The sequence below is a fragment of the Vigna unguiculata genome, chromosome 1, assembly GCF_037176805.1.
Source record: "Vigna unguiculata cultivar grain cowpea cultivar isolate G323 ecotype 2 chromosome 1, ASM3717680v1, whole genome shotgun sequence".
NCBI lineage: Eukaryota > Viridiplantae > Streptophyta > Magnoliopsida > Fabales > Fabaceae > Vigna > Vigna unguiculata.
The window spans coordinates 1,995,001-2,007,639 of NC_140792.1; the positions used below are offsets into that span (position 1 = coordinate 1,995,001).

Consider the following 12,639-nt stretch of genomic DNA (forward strand, 5'->3'; position numbering starts at 1 on the left):
GAAAAGAGCCAATGAGAATGCAAGTAATGCCACACTACACCTCTTTGTGGTATCCATCTTGTTGAAAAACATGACTTTGGAATACATATTTATAAGTAAATGGTGACACCTTTTAAATGATATTCTTGTACATATTCTTGATACAAGTTAAAATGCATTAATTGTGCACATAAATGAAAGAGTGTATCATTTTCAATTGCAATAAATGAAGAGTGGTCCATGAATTTGTTAACTATGATGAGTTTATTATGTGAGGTCAAAACGTTGTTGTTAGTCTCATACAACATCATATCGATTGAGAACATTTAGGCCATATATGTAGACCATGTTGACTTTTCGCAATAAAATTAATAGACTAATCAAGGATTTAGTAAGCAAGTTAAGTCAATAAAATCCTAAGATTACCTAGGAGAGGTCTTGATCTGGGTAACCTAGGCCCATCTAGGTAAAACCATATAATAATATTATAAATACATTGTTCACAAGGTAATATTTACGCATTCATAATTGGATTTATCACTTTTTATGCATGGGCATCAAAGTGTCATTACAGATAGGGGTGGCAATTAGGGCTTCACCCGTCAGGCCGACCCGCAGGCTCGCGAAAAAAATATGGGTTGGGCCAGAATAGTGAGCCCGCAGGCCCGCAATGGCCCAGCCCACATAAGCTCGCAGCCCGCGCAGGCTGTTTCGCGGCCCCCCTGGTTCGGCCCGCAAGCCCGCATAAAATTTAAAAAAAAAACTTGCACTTATGTATATTAATTACTTTTTTATGGACTCTTGCATTAACGTTTCAAATTCTTATATAACTGGAAAAGACAAGTATTATGTATTTTTTAATGTGCTAAAATTTAAAAAATACATTGTGTATGTCATAGTATGAATATGATGAAAATGTTGAATTATCAATTTATCATCTAATTCCCCAAAGTATTTACTTAATATTGTGAACTTCTTAAAGTTTCCCAATTTTTAAACATTAAAATTTTTATCATAAAAATTAAAAAAAAAAAAAAAAGCGGGCCAGCCCGCGGGCCACAGGTCAAGGAATATGCAGGGCAGGCCAGTGTTTGCAACTCGCATAAAGTGTGCGGGGCCGGGCAGGCCAACCCGTGTTGTGCGGGCCTTATGCAGGTCGGGTCTAAACGGGTCGGGCTGGCCCGCATTGCCACCCCTAATTACAGACACCCCCACGCTTCAGACCTATAAGTACTTGGATTGGAGGTAGAAATCTTAGGCAATTGTACAAGGACGCCTGATACAAGTCGGATTGGAGGAGAGATTATAGTAGAAGGTTCATCCAAATGGATATACATTGTGTTAATGGACTGATTAAGGCAATTGCAAAAGGCATAAAAGATGAGAGAAACAAAGAACACAACAATTTATATTGATTCAATTCAAGATGAATCTACGTCCAGTCTTCTCCTAAGCAACCCACTTAGGAGGATTCCACTAAATCAATAGAGATACAAGAATTACAAGAGCATCTATATAATTAAAGACCTTAAAGACTAAGGAGCTTGATCTACAAATCAAGAACTCCCCCTAGATATAATGCATCCACACAATTGCACTTAGACCTTCACTTCACACAGTGAATCAACTGTAAACAGAAATACAATAAGAAAGAAACAAGGAACGAACCTAGTGGATGTGCAGATTTGTCACTTGATCCTAGATCCAAGCTTGATCCACCAAGGTTGAATCCACCATCAATCTTCTTGAATGTCCAATTGAATGATCTCCCAATAAAGCACAAGAACTTTGTGAATCTTGATCTCATAAAAGAAGTCTTTTAATTTGTTTCTCAATGATTCAATTATATTTTTCTCTCTGTTTTAAAATTGATTTCAAAACTGTTTTTATACTAGAGTTCTGTTGCAGTAATTAATGGATTAGGTATTTACCTAATAGATTATCATGAGTGTATTTTCACTACATCAGTGCAATGCCTTCATATAATCTATTAGTTAAGTATTTAATCCATTTACGAGTTCTGCTTTTGACACATTCAAAAGTTTGATAGCTGATTTAATCCAATTCAAGCTTGTTTTACATGTAATTCTTGATCTACAACATCTAATGCATAAGCTAGAAAATCAGGACTAATCCTAAACCAATGATGCACATGATGCATAGCCTTGGACATCATCAAAACCATCTTCACTTGAGTTGAACAAGCTCCCCCTTTCAACAAGAATAACGCCTGGTGTCCACTAGGAACTCATTTAATAACAACAGGCAACCAAAGACAAATGTATCAGTTAACAGCTCCAACGAGATTGCTCTACTGATGGATTTATAAAATGAGTTAACTAATTTGAAAAAAAATGTAATGTTAAGGAAATGGATGCCTAGGGGAGGAAAATGTTAGAATGAAAAGAAAACTCGAGGAGTTCGACCTGGAGAAAGTCATGCATATGCCCACTGAAACACATCTTACCACGTCGCAACCTTAGGTCTTCCCCGAAACTATGAAAGAAAGTGCCTATGGCATGAATCAGTCCACGACCGACATTACACTATCAGGAAGCAAGAGGCATCCTTTTATGGATGGTATGATGAAAAACCCTTTGGCAATAACCGGAAGGCTTTGGCAGTGGATAGGTATGATGGCATTATTGACCACAATTAGCACATTGACGTCTATGTCTCCTAGGTCGGCCTATACACCACCATTTTCCCAGTAACTGGAAGGCTTTGACAATGGATAGGTATGATGGCATTACCCACCACAATTAATCCATTGACGTCTATGTCACCCAGGTTGGCCTGTACACCACTGATATAAACCATCAACTGCTTTAACACATTAGTAACACATACCAACACTCAGTTCACTACAAGTAAATTGCATCAATTTATATTAATAGCCCTTGTCAATATACAACATGAGAAGGGAGAGTCTTTATGAACGTTCATTAAACATATTGGCAAGATAACGCTCAACATCTAAAATATCAATCCCGAATTTGTTTTGCATCACATGGTCACAGCCTTGCGCCCAACACCATTTTTCCACAGCCTGTGTAAGAACATTGTGCAATAACGTGAAAGAGACAACTATGCACGGTTCAATTTATTAACACTGTAATAACTCCTCCAAGAAGGAGGATGCCACCCATCACTTTCACAAATGTGGACTTCAAGGCTTTCAACCCCAAACAGGATTATCTAATGGTGATCACAGTGGAGATACAAAACTTTGTCGTTTACAAAACATTGGTGGATCAATGAAGCTTAGTTGACATCTTATACCGGAAGACATTCAAGAAGCTGCAAAATCTCAAGAAAAGTATGAACACATAAGTCGATTATATTGTGGAGTTTTGTAGAGAAAGAGTAGACACCACATGCATTGACTTGTACACCAAGTTTGACGAGGATAGTAGTACCAACATGATCACCATTAGATTCTTGGTGATGGATGTGAAAACCTCTTATAATATATTGCTAGGTCAACCTCCCCTAAATGTTTTAGGTATCATAATCTCCACTGTCCACCTAACCATGAAGTTTCTATCCTAGTTAAGAAACATCATCATTGTCCATGACTAAATGACCGCCAAGGAATGCCACATCATCAATCTCCAGCTTCCCTCACCCCAACAGCTCCACAACGTATAACATAACGTCAAGAGAAAAGTATTCGAGACGTAAGTCAAAGTCGAGGATTTTTACGCAAGAATTGAAGATTATAGAATCAAATTGATGGGAGACACCAAAATATTTACCCTGAGAGAAGGGAGAAACTTGAAGACAGGGACATGCTCGAAGGTCGAGGATAAAAGCTTCCTTATTAATCTGTCGAAGGAAAATGACGATTCGTTTGCTTGGTTGGCATCTGACCTCCTTATTAAATGTATTAAAATTAAAATTATGAAAGACAAACTCCAATATGATTGGAAAACAATATCAAACTACTTACAATATTATATATAAGTTTTCGTTCATTTTAGTATTTTTTCTGGTCTTAGCAACAAGGTGTGGAGGAAGGGAAAATAAGAGATCTAAGCTCTCGGTCACAAAAGGAGGCACCAAGAAAAAGCTAATTAATTTGTGTTAATTTTTGTTTTCCTTTACTTGTCTTTTTCTTTTTCATGCTTCCAGTTGAGTTCTCCTCTACAAAATATTTATAAGCCAAAATTGCTTGAAAAATAAAATAAATATTTGATAAGAAATTTAGCACATCTACAATAGAAGAAATTTATATTACTTCATACGTTGAAAATTATAATTTACAATTTTTATTGTATCACATTAACGATAATAAATGTATTTTCAATTTTATTCCTACGAAAAAATTCAAGATGAATACTAAGTATCTTACAATTCTTTATTTTTGTTTATACTTAATACACAAATTAATGTAGTCTTTTATTTGTAACAGTTAATTTATTTGTAAAATAATTGGAATATTTTTTTAACCAACTATAATTGTAAAACATTCAAGTAATCTAAACAATTGTTAGGTATCGCCAATCGAAACAACAGAGAAATTGATGGCAGCTAATTTGCCTATAGAAGAACTGAACTGGAAAAATAAATTTTAAGAATTAATTAAAGCGAGTTATGTAATAAAACATGGAAAATATGAGTTATTATTTCAATACTTGGTACGCAGAAACTAATCTATAATGTGGTGTAATCAATAATAATCACTCGAGCAAAGCAAGGAAATGAAAAACGATATTGAAAATCACAAAAACAAAATCTATTAGCAAAATGAAAATAACCAAAATAAATGAAATAATAAAGTGAAAGAACGAGAAAACAAATGAAATATATATTACTAATGAAAGTTCTGAAACTCAAACTTGTTAGGCACACAAGTTCAAATTCAGAAGTATATGATCAAAACTTACAAGAATGTTCACTGGCAAATTTATTAATCCTGTTTTACACATACAAAAATACCATACAAACTTATGCACTAATGAAAAACGCATCGTAAGGTATTTCGTTTCCAAGGCATAATCATCCAATAATGTGAAATATTCATGCGCAAATTATTTCGTTGCACAATAAAAAAAGTAATCTTCCAACTTTAGTTCGCAACAATAAACAAACGTAGTAGTGAAAATATATGATGTTAATTTAGGGAAACATTTAGATCTCTGTTTAAAAACAATGCCACAACTTTAAACCCAAATAAGAACTAATTAAATATAATGGGAAACGGGAGATGAGTCTGCATTGTCTAAGAAAAACTAATGGATTTCAAAATTCACGGCGTACAACATAATCTAAACTCATAAAACTGGAAAACAAAGCTCACATCCCAGTAAAAGCCTTCTTAGCACCGCTAGAAGAACCAGCAGGGATCACTTTCAATACATTGAACCTCACTGTTTTAGAGAGAGGCCTGCATAAATGGTAGAAGTAAATATCAGACAGATATCAACACCATACAAATAAAAAGTATTATTTATATAAAACCTCACCTGCATTGACCAATAATGACATGATCTCCTTCCTTCACACGGAAACAAGGTGAAATATGAGCAGGAATATTTGAGTGCCTCTTCTCGTACCTACACAAAAAAGGAAGTCCGATTATGTTTCTTCAAACATAAATACAACCTAACCAGACAAAAAGAAAGCATGGCAGCTTAAATACCTCTGGTACTTCTTAATGAAATGGAGATAATTCCTTCTAACAATGATTGTCCTGTTCATCTTAGCACTGTGACATGTACCAGCCAGGATACGGCCACGGATGGAGACATTGCCAGTGAAGGGGCACTTCTTGTCAATATAAGTTCCTGCACTTAGAAATTAGAACAAATTATAGATAAAAAGGGTTGGAAAGTATAAATGACCTATTTTACAGAAAAGAAATAACCATATCTTTGCACATGAAATAACCCAAGCACATGAAGATAATAAAGACATGAAATATAGCCTGACCAAAATTTGGATTTTCATTTACATAGACAAATGTATATTATTCTGCTTCGTATACAAAATATATTTCAAGCCATCCTATTATTCTACCAACCAAGACAGAAAACATGGCTACAGGCAACTACACAATCATAAAAATGTTTACAGAAAACACCATCAGAGTAAAAATAGCATTCCAAAATATCATCCATAGACACAAACTAATAATCAAAGGCTTTTTATGAATTCATTTTTTTAAGTGAACAATACAAATTAAAAGAATAGAGGGCTTTCATGAAGAATGCGACTTTTAACCTAATTCACAAAACACTCCACAGCAGAACATTTAACATGTGTAATAATTTAAAAAAATAAAATACACAACGAAAACAATAAGCTGTAGATTAACACTTGGCAGAACAAATGTTACTCTTCCAGTGGTATGAAAAAGAGATACCTTCGACGGCTTCCCTGGGAGTCTTGAATCCAAGTCCAATGGATTTCCAAAAGCGGTTTCCACCTTTCCCTGGTCTCTTCCCCTTCCCAGTTTTCTTCGAGCTGCGAAAGCAAGCAAAACAACAACAACAAAAATCGATTCAGCCTCAAAATCACAGTGTAGGCAACAAAGTTAAGCGTTCTTCCAAGTAACATACCTGAGGAACACTTTTGGTTGCTTCAAAAAAGCCTTCTCGGTCTGCAACACACAATTAAAACAAAATCAACACAAGATTCACACAAAACATAAGAACAATTGATAAAACAATATGGAAAAATGAAGAATACTTGTTCAGCCATGACGAAAGTACTTGACGGCAGAAGCTACAGAGGAGAGTGTTGGCGTCGCAAAAACCCTAAATAACTTCTCTCACTGGAATTCCAGGGAAAACGCTACTTGTGGTGAGATTTCTGGTTCTGGGCTTTTTTAGTGGGCTGTGAAATTACCTTGGCCCAAACAATACTCATCCTAAATTTTTAAAATTATTTATTTATAATTACTTTTGTTGAAAATTCTCGTTCTGGACTTTTTGTGAGCTAGCTTGGTCCACATAATATTTCTCCTAAATGTTTAAGAATATTTATATATATATATATATATATATATATATATATATATATTATTAACAAAAAATAAATGTAAATTACCTTTATATATACACAATTTTTTATTCCATTGCCCTTTTAAATCTTGTAATTTTTAAACTCAATTAACTATTCACAATAAAAAAATTTATCTACTATCAAATTATTATAAAACTTAGTAATCCACTCCAAAAGTATTTTATCCTTTTATTTTTATATGAATGGTATTTATGTTCTCTATATTTCAAATCTCAATATCTTATTTTATATAATTTTACTTACAATAATAAAATTTATTTTTAGGAAGAATCTCCACTTATCATCGATAAGCATTGTTACTACTAAACTCTGGCAAAATTGTGTAAAGTCCCTCTAGATTTACTTTGACAGAGAGAATAGTGTATTCCAGAACAATAAAAAATATAAAAAATGACATTTTGCCTCCTTAAAGATGAGTTATAATCAATTATTAAAAAAAAAAAGCATTTTAATTTAAGTAAAAAAAGTCACAATATTAAAAAGTGCCTTTACACCTTCTATGGAATAAAATACTTCAAAGAAGATAATTATAACTAACGTAACCTAGTATAAAGAATTGCGTATAAATGAGAACCAATAAAATACGGAAAAAAATGCATCTATTTTATAAATAAAAATAATTAATTATTACCGTAATTAACTTATACACCAATTTCTAAATTAAAGATTATTAGTTTTGATTGTAATATTATTTACAAAAGTTTTGGCTATAAACAAAATTAATGATTAATTTAAACATTAATCTTTTTTATAATCAAAATTTAAGTAATTAATGTTAATATCTATTTAGAAACTAATTTATAATCTAATTATAATTTAGATAATATTTTTCATACCAATAATTTTTAATTTATAAATTAATATCTAAATTTCTCACTTAATTATTTTTTGTCTTTAAATATATTGCTATTCAGATACTTTCTTGTATTAAAAGGGCGGGAAGAAGAAAAAAAGTTTTGAATTCAAGTACTACCATTAATATTCATTTAGATTTAATCTGAATATAGATTACACACAAATTCTTATTTCCTTATTTATTTTGATTGGATATTCAGGAGATTGATTTCACGAAAATATGCACAACCGAAACTTTAAAAAGAGAAATATATTAGAAATCCAATATTATATTGCCTTTAATTAATACTCGCGTTAATATTTAAGATTTCGGAAAAAACAAAATCTTAATTTTATATTGAAGATTTGGTTAATTGGAAACTATTACAGGATTTGATTGGCGGGAAAATAAAAATGATTTCTCATTAAAATATTAAATTGTAATGTATAAAAAGAAAACAGAGGTGTACCAAGTTTCTTGAAATTTCAATGTCCGGGGATTGAAGAGTTAACAATCTCTTTGCTGTCAAATAAATCCTCTTTATCACATGTAAGTGTCTCATGATAATCACTTTCTCAGTTCATCATATTTCTGTTAAAGTTTTTTTCTAATCAATTGTTTAATTCATTTTTCTCATCAAGATTTGTAAATACATTGTTTTTTTGCAGAAAATGGGTCGTGCAAGAGTGACATTGAAACCAATACCTAACCAAAGATGTCGCAAAACAACATTTCTACGCAGAAAAATGGGACTCGTCAAAAAAGTCTCTGAATTTTGCATCATGTGTCAAGCAAAAGCGTGTTTGATTGTGTACGATGACGACAGCGACAAAATTGGACCAGAAATTTGGCCTCAAGATTCCGCAGAGGTACAATCCCTCATTCAAAATTATGTGTGTCAAACTGAGAAATCTCCCAAGACGTTTCAGATTCAAGACTTTTTCGACAACAGAAAGAACATGATCGAAGCTGAGATTTCCAAACTGCACAAACAAGAAAGAGACATCATGTATCCAACATGGGATCCGAGTTTGAACAACATGGATAAGGAGCAACTGTGGGCGTTCGTTGCTGATGTGAACGCTAAGATCGGAGCCTGTGATCAGAGAATCACCATGTTGAAAAACAAGAACGATCAAGATCGTGAGATCAGCATCGACGTCATGAACAACATGTCTCATCAGCAGCAGCAGCAACAAAAACAAAGTGTTTCGAGCCAACTCAGTTTCATGTGTCAGAAGAACCAACAACAGCAACTGATGTCGATGTCACTTGAAACATTGTTGTCTGTTGATGAAAAATACGATGGTGTGCCTCTGGATTCAACATTTCAGGTTGGTGGAGTTTCTGGCCAAGGAATTAACATGTTGAGAAACATTGAACAAGATGGTGCTTACTTTTGTTACATGCCAAACATGGTTCATGAGAGTGCTACCTCGTCACAACCTAGGCCAATCAGTTTCATGCAGAACAAATCTAGGGTTGGTGTTCCTCCAAATTCAAGTGATCAATTTGATGAGTCTTTGGAGTGGTTTAATCAATTTAATGACTTTGAGTGGCTTAAAGAATCCAATGGGACAAAAGATTTGTCAAATTCAGTTTTTGGTAATTTTGTGGATTGGACTAGTGAGCCACATTTTTCTACCTTGCAGTTGCAGCAGAAAATTCATGATGTTCAATCTCAGAATGAGCAACAAGAACAAGAAGTAGATTTGGCTCCATTGCCACCTTCACTGTTTTGATCAATAATATGCATTCTGGAGAACTTAACTTGAATCTTTGAGTTGTTATCATTTATTTTTAAATTCAGTACATTTTGTGACTTTTTTTTTCCTTGTGTTAAGAACTACTGATTTCATGTTGGTCCAGAAATATGCTTATGTTATGTTATGGCTGATCTTGTTTATAATTTTGAATTATTATCTGCATAATATAATCATATTTTTGGTGAACTCCTTATCAAATGTTGGATTTTGGAATTATTTCCTTAGTTTAATTTTTTATTTCAACAATTTTTTATTGTTTGTTATTTACTCTAGATTATAGCTATATCACCATTTTTTCGATGTAAGAAGAAACGAAAACAATTCATCTTATTTTATCTTAATGAAATATTTTAAGTATAATTACTGATTTAGTCCCCTAATTTTTTAATTTTGTTCAATTTGGTTTCATTATTATTGGTTACTTCAATTTAGTCCTCCAATTATTTGAAAGGGTTCTATTTGATCTTTTTCATGAAGTTGAATGTCAACACAGTGTACAGCACATGTGTCAAATCGTGAAATTTTTTATTTTTTTTAATTTTTAATTTTTTTTCTAAAAATTTATAAACCGTCACGTGTTAGGTTACCGTCGTGTTATGTGACAGGGTATAGTTGACACGTGCAGTGGTAATAATTGTTTTCATTTAGTCCTCTTTTTAAATTTTTGATTCAATTTACTACCCTATCTTTTAAAATAATTCAATATTGTCCTTTTCAATTTGAGATCAAATTAGTAAATAAACTTAATTATAACTTATATATACATATTAAAATAATTTTTTTGAATTTATACGTATCACTAAACCTAAATATTCAAATTATTTTATTTTTTACAAGTGAAAAAAATTATTAAGGTAAAAATATAAAAATTAAATAATTTGAGTGTTTAGGTGAAGTGATTTGATATACATATTCAAAAATATTATTGTAACATGCATATATAATTTGTAGTTAAGCTTATTTACTAATTTAGCTTCAATTTCTAGAGATGACAAAATTTGATCATTTTACAAAATATGGTACTAAATAAGTTGTAGTTAAGCTTATTTACTAATTTAGTTTCAATTTTTAGAGATGACAAAATTTGATCATTTTACAAAATATGGTACTAAATTGAACAAAAAATTTATATATAGAGGACTAAATTAAAAACAACTATTAAACTGTCACGTGTCACTCCGGTAAATTGTCACGTGACATAATGGTAACCTAACATGTAACAATTGATAAATTTAAAAAAAATTAAAAATTTTAAAAAAATAAAAATTCCACAATTTAACATGTATCTTATACGAACATGGTGTTAACTCCAACTTAACGAAAATGACCAAATTAATTTTTTTTAAATCATTAGAAGACTAAATTGAACCAATCAATAATAAAGAGATTAAATTGAATCAAACCAACGAATTAGGAAATCAAATTAATAATTATAGTAATTTTTTATTAAATAGAAAGTTTCAAATATGCTCAGCAATAAAATATATAAATTTTTGTGCAGAGATCTTACCTAAAATTATCCTGTAATACTAAGCGTGGAGTTTGTTTTTTTTTTTTTTTTCAATATCAAGATAAATGAACTGAGTATTCCTTTTGTTATCTCTAAACAAAAGTCTTAATTACATAAAATGTTTTAAGTGTATTCAGAGTATTTTGCAGAAGAAATTTGAACATGATTAAGGAATTCTTTTACGGTTTAGATTATAAATTGAGTGTGTGCATATCATCGTAAGTTTATATTGATTTCCTTAATTATAAAGATTCTTATAATCGATTATCCTTGCCATCAATCTTTAAATTTTTTATTAGCTTAATTAGTTATTTAGTTCTCTAATTGATTTGATTTATTTTGAACCCCTTACTAATCTTAGATTTAACTTAGTCCTCCAATATTTAAAAAAAATTCAATTTGATTTTTAAAAAAGTTTTTTTTTTTAATTTTAATTTAGTTCCTCTATTTAAAATTATTCAATTTAGTCTAACATTTTTCAAAATGTTTCAATTTTGTCTTCTCAAATGAGACTAAATTAATAATTTAGTTTAATTACAATTTATATATATATATATATATATATATATATATATATATATATATATATATATATATATATATTATCACTTAAATTAATACCTCAAATCACTCTACCTAAATATAATTTGATGATTTGATATATAAATTATAAAAAAATTACTTTAGTATATATATATATATATATATATATATATATATATATATATATATATATATATATATATATATATATTAAGTTTAATTACTAATTTGGATGGGAAATTAAAGTAAATTAAAATTTTAAATAAATAATAAATTGAAATTTTTTAAAATATTAAACCTTTTTAAACAATATTTCCAAATATTTAAGAAACCAAATTCATACATTTTCCTTTACGTTATACTTTATTAAAAAATTATAAAATTATGTGTACATTTCATAGATAAATGGTAGAACTTATATATTATAACTTTTAATAAATATAGATTAATAAAAAAATGCAGTTTAAAGAAATGAGTTAGGTGCTGATCGGAAAGTTCATAAATTGGAAAGTTTGTTTTACAACCTTCCCTTTACTCAAACAAAACTTACATAGTTTACAACTTATAATCATGTAACTAAACCCATGTTATTTAACATTTTTTTAAAAAAAAACTAGAATTATCTATGGAAAATTATCGATGAAAAAAAAAATCTATATGTAAATAGTTGATATCTACTAAATTTATCCACATATAATAAATTAGACAAAAGGGACCTCAGTATAACACTTACCTATGGATGAAAGTTCCATGAGAAAACAAAATTTATGGGTAAACTAAAAAAAATTAGAATTGTAAAAATTCTTTTATCTTGTATGATATCTCCATTGTACACATGAAATTTATGGACATGTCAATTTTAAGTCAATCATATGCTAATTAAAAGAATATTAGGTTATTATAATCTTCTTTCTTAAATTCACAGTGAATCTTTTGATTTTAAATTTAGCGAGTATGTTCTTAAATATATGGTTGTG

The 12,639-nt window shown here is 30.5% G+C and overlaps 2 protein-coding genes and 1 long non-coding RNA gene across 3 annotated transcripts in view; 1 reads left to right on the plus strand and 2 right to left on the minus strand.

Annotated features, from left to right (window-relative positions):
• Positions 1-77, minus strand: part of LOC114175091 (uncharacterized) — a 467-nt gene extending 390 nt beyond the window's left edge. The window contains exon 1 of the long non-coding RNA XR_003602801.2: positions 1-77. This exon is cut by the window's left edge and continues 13 nt beyond it. This is a non-coding gene — a long non-coding RNA (uncharacterized LOC114175091).
• Positions 78-5,077: 5,000 nt separating this feature from the next.
• Positions 5,078-6,815, minus strand: LOC114173789 (small ribosomal subunit protein uS17). The gene is made up of 6 exons (XM_028058393.2): positions 6,673-6,815; positions 6,543-6,583; positions 6,347-6,447; positions 5,624-5,768; positions 5,448-5,537; positions 5,078-5,368 (listed from the first exon to the last, which is right to left on the minus strand). Exons 1-6 carry the CDS (start codon positions 6,682-6,684, stop codon positions 5,278-5,280), a joined length of 480 nt encoding a protein of 159 aa, XP_027914194.1. The 5' UTR covers positions 6,685-6,815; the 3' UTR covers positions 5,078-5,277.
• A 1,723-nt stretch (positions 6,816-8,538) lies between these two features.
• On the plus strand, positions 8,539-9,660 carry LOC146888581 (uncharacterized). The gene has a single exon (XM_085669828.1). It carries the CDS (start codon positions 8,590-8,592, stop codon positions 9,583-9,585), a length of 996 nt encoding a protein of 331 aa, XP_085525954.1. The 5' UTR covers positions 8,539-8,589; the 3' UTR covers positions 9,586-9,660.
• The last annotated feature ends 2,979 nt before the right edge of the window (positions 9,661-12,639 follow it).